Source organism: Tupaia chinensis, unplaced genomic scaffold (assembly GCF_000334495.1).
Source record: "Tupaia chinensis unplaced genomic scaffold, TupChi_1.0 Scaffold146650_1, whole genome shotgun sequence".
Classification (NCBI taxonomy): Eukaryota; Metazoa; Chordata; class Mammalia; order Scandentia; family Tupaiidae; genus Tupaia; species Tupaia belangeri.
The window spans coordinates 792,303-807,025 of NW_006206507.1; the positions used below are offsets into that span (position 1 = coordinate 792,303).

At 37.8% G+C, this 14,723-nt stretch overlaps 1 protein-coding gene across 2 annotated transcripts in view; it reads right to left on the reverse strand.

Moving 5' to 3' along the window:
* Positions 1 to 14,723, reverse strand: part of CDK14 (cyclin dependent kinase 14) — a 667,802-nt gene that overhangs the window by 360,519 nt on the left and 292,560 nt on the right. For both annotated transcript variants that reach the window (XM_027768492.1, XM_027768493.1), the window contains exon 7: positions 7,656 to 7,750. In XM_027768492.1, the coding sequence (XP_027624293.1) occupies positions 7,656 to 7,750 (95 nt within the window). The remainder of the gene's footprint in view (positions 1 to 7,655; positions 7,751 to 14,723) is intronic.

Genomic DNA, 14,723 nt, shown 5'->3' on the forward strand with positions numbered 1-14,723 from the left:
AGGGAAAGTGTTACCATTTCTTGTTCTTTCTGCTCCAGACATCACTTATTCATTCACACAAAAACTATGTAATAAGCACCTACTATGAGTCAGACAGTACTAGGCATAGGAGCGGCAGTCTCTGCCCTTGTGAAACTAAGGCTACTTAGCTCATAGTCTCAAATAAAATACATAGTTTTGTAGGAAGCCATGAATAATCAACCTCCTTCCATAGAGGTGGTTCCTTTTTCAGCATCCTTTGCTTAGTCATTCCTTATCACTTTGACTCAAATGTCGGAGTGCCCCAGAGTTCAGTGAAACTCTTAAAAAACATTCATTCACTCTTATGTTAGTTACTGACTGATACACAACAAACTAACCCAAAATTTAGTTGCTTAAACAACAGTTATATGATTTCTCATGATTCTGTGGGTTGAGAAATCTGAAAGACATAGCAGGGATAACCCTGAGAGCCTGCATGAAGCTCTCTAATCTCCAGACAAGGTGGTTTCTTCAGTCACATATCTGGCATCTTATTATAGCGAGGTTGGTAGGGCAAGTGATTTCTCTGGGGCAATGATGACTGTCCGCTGGGTCCTTAGCTCTCCTGTAGGTAGTCTAGGGCCTTGCCTTTTCCACATAGACTTTCTAGCAGGACAAGTGGGTCTTAAACAGTTGGAAGGACTCTCAAGGGTGCAAAAGCAGAAGCTGTCACGCCTTCCTAAGCATTAGGTCAAGAATTGCCACGGTATCCTACTCTGCTGCTTTATTAGTGAGAGCAAGTCACAAATCCAGGCCAGACTGAAAGGGCAGAGACAACACCACGGAGGTATTTCAGAAAGCATGGTTCATTTACAGCCCCTAATATAACAATTACCACACTCGATAATTTCATATGATGTCACGGTTTTAAATAACATCTGTAAACCAGACAATTTCCAAATTTCTCTCACAGATCTCCGACTTAACTACCAAGCTCACATAACCAACTGCCTTGTGGCATATGGAGTAGGCATCTCAAATATAACACATTTCAGACTGACTCGCATATTGCTTCCCTTGCATTTTATCCTATCTTTCTTGATAGTAGCTCCACTGCGGTGAGTGCTCAAGCCAAAGTCCTTGGGATTGCCCTTGACTCCTCTTTGTCTTTCAAATCCCACACCAAATGTTCTTACTTTAACCTCAAATATATTCATTATTCAGCCACATCTTACCACCTCCTCTGTTGATACCATCTCAGATTTAGATTATACTGCCAACAGCCTCTCAGCTGGTCTCCCTATTTCACAACTTGCTCAACTTCAGTCTATTCTTAGGGAAATAGCTGGAGAGATTTGATCAAAATTTAAGTCAAATTAGATCATTCCTATGCTCAGACCTTGTAGTTGCTTCCCACCTCATTTTGAATAAAAAGCAAACTCATTAAAATAAAACCTTACCAGGACCAGCAGTTAGCGTAATGGCTATGTCGCTGAACTCCCATGTAGTTGAACAAGGTTCGAGTCCCGGACCCGGTGGCTTAAACTCATGCCGGGCGCGTGTGCGTGCATGCCCAAGATCCCAAAAGGAGAATGGAGGAGAAGGGATTGTGGCGTGGCCATCCCCCCTGGGGGGGGTGATTTCTCCCTTTCTGTCTCTCTGTCACTCTCTGTCTTTCTGGTGAGCACACACACCCTATAGCAAAAGTCCCTCCAAAAAAATTAAAATTAAAAAAAAAATTTTTAAATAAAGCCTTACCAAGATAACATACACTGGTGTGCATCTTAAATTTTGTTTCTTTCTACTGTCACCCTAACTTACTCCATTTTAACCACAGGAGCCCTACTGCTCCTCATAGACACTTTTTATCTGGAATGGTCTTCCCTCAAATAAATGTAGGTCTCTTCTTTCATCTCCTTTAGTATTTTAGCTAAATATTTCTCAGTAAGGCCCTCCTTGATCACCCCCACTCAAAATTACATGTGCACATGCATATGTGTGTTTATTTTACCTCACAGGAAAGCAGAAAACTATTCAATTACCCCAGATACTTTCATCTGAAAACCAGAATACTGATGGACAGCTACAATTTTTCAAGAACAGATGTGTTATAAAATCATGCAAATTAAAGTACTCCTCGTAGATTTAGAAATCAAAATGTATGAGGCAGAGAAACCAAATAATTAGAGAAGTTATATGCCAGGGTGAAAGACAGAACATGACTTTCAGCTTCCAGTCCCATATTCTAACATCACACATACCTCTGACTATCACATAAAAGTCTATGAAGACAATTAATATGAGTAAGTTGTAGGATAAAATGGAGTGACAGGACCTCCAGAAACAGAAGATGTGGCTAAAATCTTACCTTTACTCTCTTAGCTTAATTAAGTAATTTTAGCAAATCAACTTTAAATTCTCTAAACACTGTGCCCACCTCATAGCCCAGCAGTTAAGGGAACTGGATTCCACTTGGCCAACTGTAGTATGAATTCCAGCCCAAGTGACTTGAAAAACACACCAGGTACATGTGCATGCAGTGCTTAAAATCTTTACAGGAAGGAGAAATGAAGAAAAAACTTTGCAGAATGACCACACTCCATTCAATGGTGCTTCTCTCTCTTTCTCTCTCTCTCTCTCTCTCTCTCTCTCTCGGCAATAAAAATAATTAATAATAATGGGCCAGCAGGTGGGCATAGTGGTCAAGGCACAGGACAGGGCCACCTGAAGTTCAATTCCTGGACCTTGAAAATCACACCAGGCATGTGTGTGTGCATGCCCAAAATTCCAGGAGGAGAGTAGAGGAGAAGGGATTGCAGCATAACATCTCCCCTGGGAGGTGATTTCTCACTTTCCCTCTTGCTGTCTCTCTCTGTCTCTTGGTAAGGACACATGCCCTAAGAAAAAAAATCTAAAAAGCAAAAATCAAAAGAAAACAGAATAATAAATTATTTAAGCATTATTATTCCTTATCAATAAAATACTAACAATACATACCCTCCTTCCATCAAAGGGCTAAAGGTAGAATCCCATGTAAGAACATCTTTGAGAATGCTTTATAGAATGTACAGCATGATAAAAACAGCTTACAGAAATGGCAGAGGGTAAGAGGGAGAAAATCAAGGGGGAAAAATAAAGATGTAAAACAGGAAAGAAACACAAAATGGAAAATTATCTGTTGAAGGTAATATGTATGGTAATATCTTGGATTGAGCAAATATACAGTGTATTTTGGATGGGAAAATTCATACTGTGTGCTGTAATGATACACACTAAATGAATGTAAAATAAATAAATAAATAAATTTTTAAAAGCACCTTACAGGATTCATGACTTTTTCATGACAGTTTTTTTAAGTGGAATACATGATTTTTGTTTTACATAATATTATACATTAGTTTAGAGTATTTCCATAGTTTACATTATTATAGAAGAAATAAAATGTCCCTAATAACATCATGGTTAGCTATGAATGTGTCCCTTTATTCTCTTTTTTAAAGCTTTACTGACGTATAATTGATATGCAAGTAACTGCTTATGTTTAATGTACACAATCTGGTGAGTTTGGACATCGGTATATACCATTATACCATTGCCATGATCAAAGCAATCAAGGTAATAAACACATTCATCACCTCCACAAGTTTCCATGTGTTCCTTTACTTTTATATTTTTGGTGGTGAGAACACTTAATGTAAGTTTACCCTCCTGAAAAATGTTTAAGCCCATAATATTGCATTGTTAACTACAGACACTATGTCATATAAAATGTCTAGGACTTATTTACTTATTTTAAGAATTATTTTGGGAACCAGCAGTTAGCATAATGGCTATGTCGCTGGACTCCCACGTAGTCGACTGCAGTTCGCATCCTAGACCCGCTGGCTTAAATCTCACACCGGGCGCGTGTGCGTGCGTGCCCAAGATCTCGAGAGGAGAATGGAGGAGAAGGGATTGCGGTGTGACCATCCTCCCCTGGGGGGTGATTTCTCGCTTTCTGTCTCTATGTCTCTCTCTTTCTGTCTGGCAAGTGCACGCACCCTATAGCGAAAATCTCTCCAAAAAAAAAAAAAAGTGAAAAAAAAAAGAATTATTTTATGTAGCTTTATTTATTTATTTTAATTTAATCAGAGAGGGACAGAGGGGGAGAGAGAGAGAGAGAGAGAGAGAAAATGAGAAAGCAAACCACCAGGTCTGGGACTCGAATCATGGTTGGCCATGTGGGAAAAAGGCAATGTGGGAGCCCAGCACCTTTACCCACCACACCTGCCAGCCCCGGACTTATTTATTATGTGTACCCATTGAGCAATTCCCCATTTCCCTCTCCTCCCCACTCACTGGCAACTACCATTCTGGTTTTTTTTGTTTGTTTTTTTTTTTAGAGAGGTTTTTGCTATAGGGCGTGTGCTCTCGCCAGACAGACAGAGAGAGACATAGAGACAGAAAGCGAGAAATCACCCCCCAAAGGGGATGGTCACGCCGCAATCCCTTCTCCTCCATTCTCCTCTCGGGATCTTGGGCACGCACGCACACGCGCCCGGTGTGAGTTCTAAGCCACCGGGTCCGGGACGCGAACCGCGGTCGACTACACGGGAGTCCAACGACATAGCCAATACGCTAACTGCTGGTTCCCGATTCTGTTTTATTTTTCTTCTTATATGATGGGGTCTTCAAAAGTTTATGGAAAATGCATATTATAAAAAAACTTGCTTGCAAAAAGTTTTGCAACAAAATAAACTCATATTTTAATTCCATATTCCCATATTTCTAAAATACCATCATACATAATTATTAAATATATAATTTAAAATGCTGCTACAGGGGGACAAGTGGGTGGCATAGTGGTTACAGTGCTGGACTTCCATGTGGCCAACTGCGGTTCAAGTCCTACACTTGGTGGCTTGAAACTCACGCAGGCACATGTGCGTGCATGCCCAGGATCCCAAGAGGAGAATGAAGGAGAAGGGATTGCAGTGTGGCCATCCTCCCTAGGCATGATTTCTCACTTTCCTCTGTCTCTCTGTCTCTGGTGAGCACAAGAGCCCCATGGCAAGGATTTCTTTTTAAAAAAAAATGCTGCTACATGTGCTTTGCTCTTATGTAATTTAATATAAAACAGAATAGTTATGAGTACTGGCAAAGCATATATACATACTAACATTTACTATTAATATCCCTATTTCCACTTATAGAATCTGTTTTAAATTTTTCAGCATGGTGTTAAATGTGGCACTTCTTTGTCTTCAGCAAAAAAGAAAAAATATAAAACCTAATTGCTCAACTTTCTGATTAAGCAGAAGAAAAGTCTGTTAGCACTTTCACAACTAAATACACTCTGGAGTCAATGATTCTGAGATCTTTTCTATAATATACTCTCTTACAAGTCTTAAACCTATGCAGGACAAAAGACACCTGTATCAATATGTATTCTAGATCTCTATGAAACCAGATTCCTTTTCAAGCTGATTGAGTCACTTCCTAGTTAAAGATGCTCCTTTAGATCTGACACTACTGCAAGAAGCCAGTACTCAGGACTGGAGAGCACAGGGATCCACACAGGTGGGCTGTGTGACTAACACGAGCAACCTGGCAGCACATTTCCCAACATGTTCCCCACCTTTCGGCTTCCAAATTTTTGTATCTACACATTTTGAAAGTATGGCAAAAATCTAAATTTCAAAACAGTATAGGGGCTTTTTATAGACCTTAGGAGAGCGCCTACACTAACAATATCCTATTACCCATTGAATCACTTTAATAAGATCCTCCTAAGTCTTTTTCACAGAACTGAATTTTCATCACTTATGTCGTTATTCTGGCCCTCAGAAGGCCTTTGTGAAACCTAAAATGGCATTCACGAGAATAATATAAAGGAACTAGGTTAGAGTTCTCTTTTAAAGCAAAGAACAGGAATGCATTTATACTGTGTGCTTATGATAAATAAGGAACCTTCGCTAGGTAAAACAAAGTACAGGTGTGCCTCAGAAAGCCCCACAAAACTTATTAGAAAATGTTGTGTTTAAAAATCAGTCTTAATCAGTTATATTAGAGAACAGTAATTTCTTGACTTTCATTTGGCAATTTGCAAAATCATCAAATGACATTTGATGCAATATGTACTTTTTAATCCTCAAATACATTTAGTTTTCTTTTAAGATTTGGAGGACCTATTTTTAACTCTTTTTTTAAAGAATTATTTTATTTAACTTTATTTACTTATTTATTTTAATTTTGACCAGAGAGGTACAGAGCAAAAGAAAGCGAGGAAAAAAGTCACCAGGTCTGAGATTCAAACCATGGTCAGCCATGTGGGATTCCAGTGCCCTTAACCACCACGCCACTTGCCGGCCCCTAGAGGACCTATTTTTAAATTATTTTCACTAGTTCTCTACCAATGTTTCTGATTTTGGTGCCCAAACTCTTTTTCTTCTTCTTGACTTAATCATTCAATTTGAGAGAGGGATTAAGTACGTTTTTTAAATCTCTTTTCTACAAAATATACAAGGTAGTACTGAATATTAAGAAAAATCTAGATTTAAATGAAACACATAAATGTACTAAAAATATGAATCTAAACTGACAAGTCAGCTGAATACATTATTGATTTACTGGCTCCAAAATCATGGATTAAACAAAAGAAATGATATTTGCATTGATGTGTGAATCTGCATCCATTCTTGGTACCATGTAATATATGCAACTGCTCAGCCCTAGCTGTCCTTGTATCTACATTATCATATCATCCAAATGTATCTATCATTTATATGTAAATAGACAAGATGAATGGCTTCTTCCAAAGACAATTTTCAAATGACAAACAGACACAGGCAGACATTAGCAAGATAAAAATCTTGCAAATATTCGTTCTTTTATATTTTTTAAGAAGATGGAAACTATTTCAAAAAAAATTTTTAAAGTACTGTGGTAATTACAAAATGGAGTCTTAATACATTCACAATACCAACAGTTATTCTTCTCAATAAAAGTCTGCACCGATGTCATTTGTATCTTATAAATTACATGTTCTCAGATCCATCTGTGAAAATTGGGATGCTAATTATCATGGTTATATTTCATGATTCCACAGTTAAATGCTGAAGTAGTGCTACACAAATACCATATGTTTTTCTAAGGGAAATGGAGAAAGATTAATTATGAGTTCAAGTCCCAGTCTTCTAGCAGTGATGCTCTCAACACAATAAGATCATTACATTGTGTGCTATGCAAATTGGAAGTTTTAATTAATAGCTGAAATATCAACTGAAGGGGAAAACTCTGAAGCCTAAATTGTACGATTCAGCCTTTCCTCCACAATAAAGCATCTTAATAAGGATGTTATTGAGAAACCAAGTTACAAGTCCAAAGAAAAAACATTTTTATTTTCTATGAACTTAATGGTGATCACCAACATGCTGGTTAATCCAATTTCATAAACCTAAAATTACAGTGTGTCTTAGTCACAAATAGACTATAAATAGAGAACAGATCTGATTAAGATTTAACTTAACATTTTTCTGGATTTTTCTATTGAGATTCAAAACTCTCTTATCGGGCCACTACTTATGCAAAATTTCAAATATCATTTATTTAGATAAATTACTTGCTTCAGTGTAGCAGACTAAAAACAAAACTCTACAGTAATACTGTAAGAATTCCATTCATACTTGTAAAGTGTGAATTTTTATTTTACTTACCACGTATTCAAATACAAGCGTCAGGGTCTCCTTGGTATGGATGATGTCATGAAGCAGCACTATGTTAGCATGTTTTAGTCCTTTTAACAGAGAAGCTATAAAATAAAGTGAACAGAAAGAAAAAAGGTCATGAGTAACAATCAATTAATAGTACGTTTCATTATTATTCTAGTATGTTGTCAGACGAAAGATAGCTATTTTCCCATGATCCAAGTCAATAATAATATAGAATCAAGAGTGGAGGAAAGAGGTTTTCATTTAGATGAAACTTCTCCCAATTATCTCACCTGTCTTTGACATTAGTCTCCAGTTAGGTTCCATTATGGTCAGAGAACATACATGGTATTATTTCAATTCCTTTAAAATGTTAAAGTTTATTACCTAGGATATAGTAGATCTTGGTATGTGTTGTATATGTATGGAATATATATTCAATTGGTAGAAAACTCTACAAATGTAATTAAATCCCATTTTAGTGGAGTCATTCTATATCCCTCCTAATTTTCTAAATAGTGGTTTCATCAATTATTGAAAGAGTGGTTTTATCAATTACCAAATTACCAATTATGATTTTGGACTTTTAAACATCTCATTTGAGTTCCTCTTGGTTTTTGTTTGTTTTTGTTTATTTGTTTGTTTTTTACTTTTTATATTTGGAAGCTCTGTTGTTAGTGCATACACATTAAGGATTACTATGTCTTCTTTGGGAATTGACCTTTTATCATTATTCAGTGTCTCTCTCTCTTTGTACCTGGTAATTTTCTTTGCTCTGAAATCTACTTTGTCTAATATTGGCATATCTATCCCACCTGTCTTTTGACTAGTGTTTACATAATACATCTTTCTCATATTTTTTCTTTTATCTTACCAATAAAAGATAAAAGTTCACTAAAGTTTAAGTATGCTTCTAATGGCATGTATTAGGTCATTGGGAAAGTCATGATGCATTTTTTGCATAGAAAAATATGTCATGACTTTGTGGATGACCTAATAGTTGAGTCATGTGTTTTTAAAATCTATTCTGTCAATTTCTGACTTTTAATTATGGGTTTAGACAATTTAAAGTATATATTAATATGTTGGGTCACCTGTCATTTGAATCTGTTTTTGACAGATTCAAATCTTAGACACCTTGCTATTTAATCTCCATTTATGATTCGATTTTTGTCTTTTCTTCTATACTTCCCAGGAGTTCAATTAACTCTAATTTCATTTTATTTATTTCTGTTATTCTTAGCTTTTATATTTCCAATTCAAGGTTTTCATTGTTGTTATGTCATATACACAAAGCCAGAATGAGAATATTAATTCACATTCAGTTTTGCTCACACTTAGAAAATTAAAGTTTTCTTGAATTTCATGGTTTTTTAAAGAGTATTTATCAATCAAAATGCAATGATTCAGAGTTTCTCATTTTTTTATTGTAGTCTTGCACAGAGTGGGCTACTTTGTTCTATTCCTATTCATTTAATTGGGCTGAGTTCCCAGTTAAGAGTGCTCTCTTCTGTCAGTTTTGCCATCTTCTACATAGTTTATACAAATGGTGCAGGGAAGAAAATGAGAGAGGGTTTGGAGTGTTTTGTTTCTTTTTTGTTTCCACAAGATCTTCGATTTCTCTTTCCTTTCTTCTTTAATTTCATGATCATATCTTAAAGAGGTATCACCCTTTCTCTATATATCTGAATCTCCCCAAAAGTAATGTTTTCTAGCACTTCCAGAACTGGTCCCATGCACTTTCAGCCTCCTGTCCTGTAGCGACCACTGTGAACTACATTCAAGTCCCAGCTTTATCTTTCCAAAGTGACTGTTTTGACTAAGTCCACAGCTTCTTTTTTTTTTTTAATATTCTTTTATTTTAGAGGGTTTTGCTATAGGGCGCGTGCGCTCACCAGACAGGGCACCTTCTAAATCAAGGCTTGATACATAGTGGGAACTCAGTAACTTTACTGAATGTAATTCATTTAGGTTCCCCAGGGGTGGTATGGCTATTTCACCAGGCAGCTCTCCCTTAAATTTGCCCTTTCTTTTACTCTGAAATCAGCACCAACCCCAAATTTCAAGTTGATAGTACTAAGTTTCTACAGGGACCCCTGGATATTTTCAAAACTCAAAGAACACCTATTAATGTTAGCAATTTCAGGACCTGGGAAAGGAACATCTATGAGTGCTTCTTAAATCTCATTCCCTCTTCCATATGACTTTGAATTTTTAAAAAGGAATAAACTAATCCTACATCCACAATCAGATTTGTTCAGACACTGCTCACACCAAAAAGAAAGAGACAGAAAGAAATCAAGTTGTTTAAGATTTCAATCCTCATAAATAATATCACAAAGCATATAAATGGCATTTATTTTTCTCCTTTTGGATTATCTCCTGATAATGAATTGTGAAAAATAGTACTATAGGGTTAAAAGCCATAAACATATAGCCAAGACATTCTTTATTAAATTAGGTAGTGGATTCAGTCTTCTATCTTTCTAACTCCACATAAGAAGAAAAGAACTATAAAAGATGGAAAAATACTTTACAATACAAAGTAATCCATCCAAATCGAAAACCAAAACCTCATTAAATTATTATATGAACACGCAAATATTATTTAAGAATAAACTCATCTTCATCCCTCAGTAAGAACAAAAAAGAATCATATTTCCTATAGGAGTGACCAGGAGAGAAGTTTTCTCTATCATTATTTTAGGAACACTATAGATTCAATGTCTGTCATTGTGAAGAATCTATATAACCTTACCAAACATAAATAAATAAGAGAGAGAGAGAAAGAAAAATATTTTGCATGTATCCTATCTACACCTTGTGATAATTCACTTATTCATCATTTATTCAGAATCTAGTTGCATGCACTTGGGACCCATAGCATATCTTCATCCCTTAACAAATACTCGGTAATGTTCCAAGATCACATTCTTAAAAAGAGATTTACAACACCAAGCATGAGTTCTAATGTAAATTACAAACTTTGGGTGATAAGATGTCTCAATACAAGTTCACTGATGGTTACAGATACACTACTCTGGTGAAGAAGGCTGATAGTCGGGAAGACTATGCAAGTGTGGAGGCAGGGATTATATGAGCATTCTGTTCTTTCCACTCAATTTTGCTGTGAACCTAAAACTGTTCTAAAATAAATTCTATTTTTTAAAAAAGCATTGAAAGAAAAGGCAAATCTAGATATTTTAGAACTTCACTCTAATAAAGTGGTATTTTAGATATAGAATCACCATGTAAAACAGACTTGCACTGGACAGTGACCAGAGAAGGCAAAGATCAAGCATGCAGACAGTTAGTTTTTTCTTATGACCTCAAGGAATGTAAGTTCTTTTTATTAAAGTTATTGCTATTGCTATGAATTTCCTTGCCTTCCCTCGGCAAACCTGTTTTAGGACGATACCTTTGATATACGTTTATAAATATATAATTGGTCTAAAGGCAGGCTTTCAAAGGTCAGCTCCAAGGTCTGGTGGTTAAGGGAGCAGGATTCTATCTGGCCAACTGTGAGGTCTGAATCCCTGCTTTGGAGGTTTGAGAAAAATGTCAGGCATGTATGTGTGCCTACCAAATTCCAAATGAGATGGAGAAATGGAAGAGCAGGGATTCCAGCTTAACTACACTCCCTGGGGATTGCTTCCTCCCTCTCCCTCTATGTCATTTTGTCTCTGGGGCAAATTCACATGCCTTCTGGCAACTGAAAAGAAAAACAGGTCCATTCAGACTGACAACTGACTGGGGTGGCTGGCTCCAACACTAGAAGACAGAAGTGTTTTCCCTCTGAAACTGAATCAGCAGCAGCCATGTATGTTACAAGGCTAGAGAAGTATAAGCTAACTGTCATGGGGAGGCCTTCTGTTTTACCCTGTATGTCTACAAAGGGCAAGTTAGCTTTGCATGCTAGAAATTTGACAGTAAAAATACCCATGTATTGGGACCAGCAGTGGGCGTAATGGCTATATCGCTGGACTCCCACGTAGTCGACTGCAGTTCGCGTCCTGGACCCGGTAGCTTAAAACTCACGCCAGGCGCGTGTGCATGCGTGCCCAAGATCCCGAGAGGAGAACGGAGGAGAAGGGATTGCGGCCTGACCATCCCCCCTGGGGGGTGATTTCTCACTTTCTGTCTCTCTGTCTCTCTCTGTCTGTCTGGTGAGTGCACACGCCCTATAGCAAAAGCCTAAAATATTAATATTTGTTTTAAAATTTCTTTTTCATTTTTTTATTATTATTTTAAGTTTGCTATAGGGTATGTGTGCTCACCAGAGAGAGACAGAGAGAGAGGGAAAATGAGAAAGCAAGCCACAGGTTTGGGACTTGCACTGTGGTTAGCCATGTGGGAGTCTAGCCTCTTAATCACCATGCCACCTGCTGGTCCCAAAATATTAATATTCTACTATCCTAACTTTTTTCCCCTAAATATAATTATTTATAATGATATATTTATTTAATTCCATTTGTTTAATTTGACCAGAGAGAGAGACAAAGGGAAAGGAAGGAAGCAAGCCGCCAGGTCAGGCACTTGAACCGCAGTCAGCCATGTGGGAATCCAGTGCCTTTAACCACCACACCACCTGCTGTTTATCCAACTGTTGGGCACCTCCTACATGCCAGGCACCAGGCTAAGCACTAGGGCACAAAATGAGTAAGACACTAACTCTGCCCTCAAAGAGGTCAGGGGACTGTGGAGACCGTTGTGTGAATAAGTGAAGGTAATACAAAGTGAGGGTGCTTAGAGACCTAGGCAAGGTGTGCTGGGAACAGAGATGGGCGGACCTGACCTCCTGGGGAAGTGGGGAACAGGGACAGCAGAGGGCCTCACCCAGGTGCTGTGAGTTTGGTATCTGAAATCACCATGTAAAACAGACTTGCACTGGACAGTGACCAGAGAAGGCAAAGATCAAGCATGCAGACAGTTAGTTTTTTCTTATGACCTCAAGGAATGTAAGTTCTTTTTATTAAAGTTATTGCTATTGCTATGAATTTCCTTGCCTTCCCTCGGCAAACCTGTTTTAGGACGATACCTTTGATATACGTTTATAAATATATAATTGGTCTAAAGGCAGGCTTTCAAAGGTCAGCTCCAAGGTCTGGTGGTTAAGGGAGCAGGATTCTATCTGGCCAACTGTGAGGTCTGAATCCCTGCTTTGGAGGTTTGAGAAAAATGTCAGGCATGTATGTGTGCCTACCAAATTCCAAATGAGATGGAGAAATGGAAGAGCAGGGATTCCAGCTTAACTACACTCCCTGGGGATTGCTTCCTCCCTCTCCCTCTATGTCATTTTGTCTCTGGGGCAAATTCACATGCCTTCTGGCAACTGAAAAGAAAAACAGGTCCATTCAGACTGACAACTGACTGGGGTGGCTGGCTCCAACACTAGAAGACAGAAGTGTTTTCCCTCTGAAACTGAATCAGCAGCAGCCATGTATGTTACAAGGCTAGAGAAGTATAAGCTAACTGTCATGGGGAGGCCTTCTGTTTTACCCTGTATGTCTACAAAGGGCAAGTTAGCTTTGCATGCTAGAAATTTGACAGTAAAAATACCCATGTATTGGGACCAGCAGTGGGCGTAATGGCTATATCGCTGGACTCCCACGTAGTCGACTGCAGTTCGCGTCCTGGACCCGGTAGCTTAAAACTCACGCCAGGCGCGTGTGCATGCGTGCCCAAGATCCCGAGAGGAGAACGGAGGAGAAGGGATTGCGGCCTGACCATCCCCCCTGGGGGGTGATTTCTCACTTTCTGTCTCTCTGTCTCTCTCTGTCTGTCTGGTGAGTGCACACGCCCTATAGCAAAAAAAAAAAAAAAAAAAAAAAAAAAAAAAACAGAAAAAAACCTCTCCAAAAAAAAAATACCCATGCATTAACTTTAGCCAAGTCTTATAAATCAGTTCTCAAGCAAGACCATCATTACAACATGACAAAATCACCATGCACAAATAGTGCAGAAAAAATGACTTCACACAATAGAATACAGTAGGATTAATTCTAACAATTGATCATCTTTTAAACTATTCAACTAGCCTATCATAGCCTAGCAGCCTTAAACAATTAAAGCGTTATTAAATAGCCTGCTTTCAGATATCCATCTGGGGACCAACTTCAGATCTGCTTATTTAAAAAAGGACATTAGTTGCTGCAGTAGTCTTCTTAGGTAGACTTATTCTCAGGGATTATTTCAGACCCCAGCAGAATATTGAACAAATGACAGCCAGGCAGGGTAACACTCAGGCTGTATAAGAACTTTCACAGGTAAGTGAATTAAGGACCTGCTGAATATGACATTCTGAGACAGGAATGTGGCTGTGTGAGGCAAGCTTTAGAAACATATTATATAACATTATTTATAATCTTGTCCAATTTCATTTTTCAAGTTATTACCTCAGGTTGTCAAATTCAGTGATGCTCTCTCCTTCCTGGCAACAACCCTAAAAAGGAACTGCCATTTCCACCTCATTCAGAATCCCATACCCTTTGCCACGAGATTTTCTCACTTCTCCCCATTACTGCCTTTTTCTCTCACCACTTACACTCAAATTGTTTCTCATCTCTCAAAATAATACCTTCACACCCATCATTTCCCACTGTGTTTTTCCTACAATTTCAGTGAAATCAAATCCCTGCCATCATCTGCCTTGGGAAAAAAATATATATATTTTTTTTTCCTGGAAGTGACTACTATTAGAGAAAGAAATCATGTACTTTTTAATATTATATTTGTTACCACTTCTACATAGTACGAAGTCACAAAGCATCTACATTTCACTCTAAGTTTCAATTACCACACAGTTAAGATTTCAGAATACACTTACATAAACTTGTAAAACACACTGTCAGTTAAGTATCTGAATTTGAAAGCAAGCCGTTCTCTTTCTACTGAGATTAACATAATGAATTCAGACGTGGAAAAAGACAGAGTCACTAATGTCAAAGCTGATGGCAGAAAAGTGGCATTAAAGGACAGAAAATAGGCTATAATGTCTACCAACATCAGGGTAGGTGACAGACATGACGAACTTTGAGGATGCCAATGGCAGCAGCAACTGGGCCCAGGGAGGTG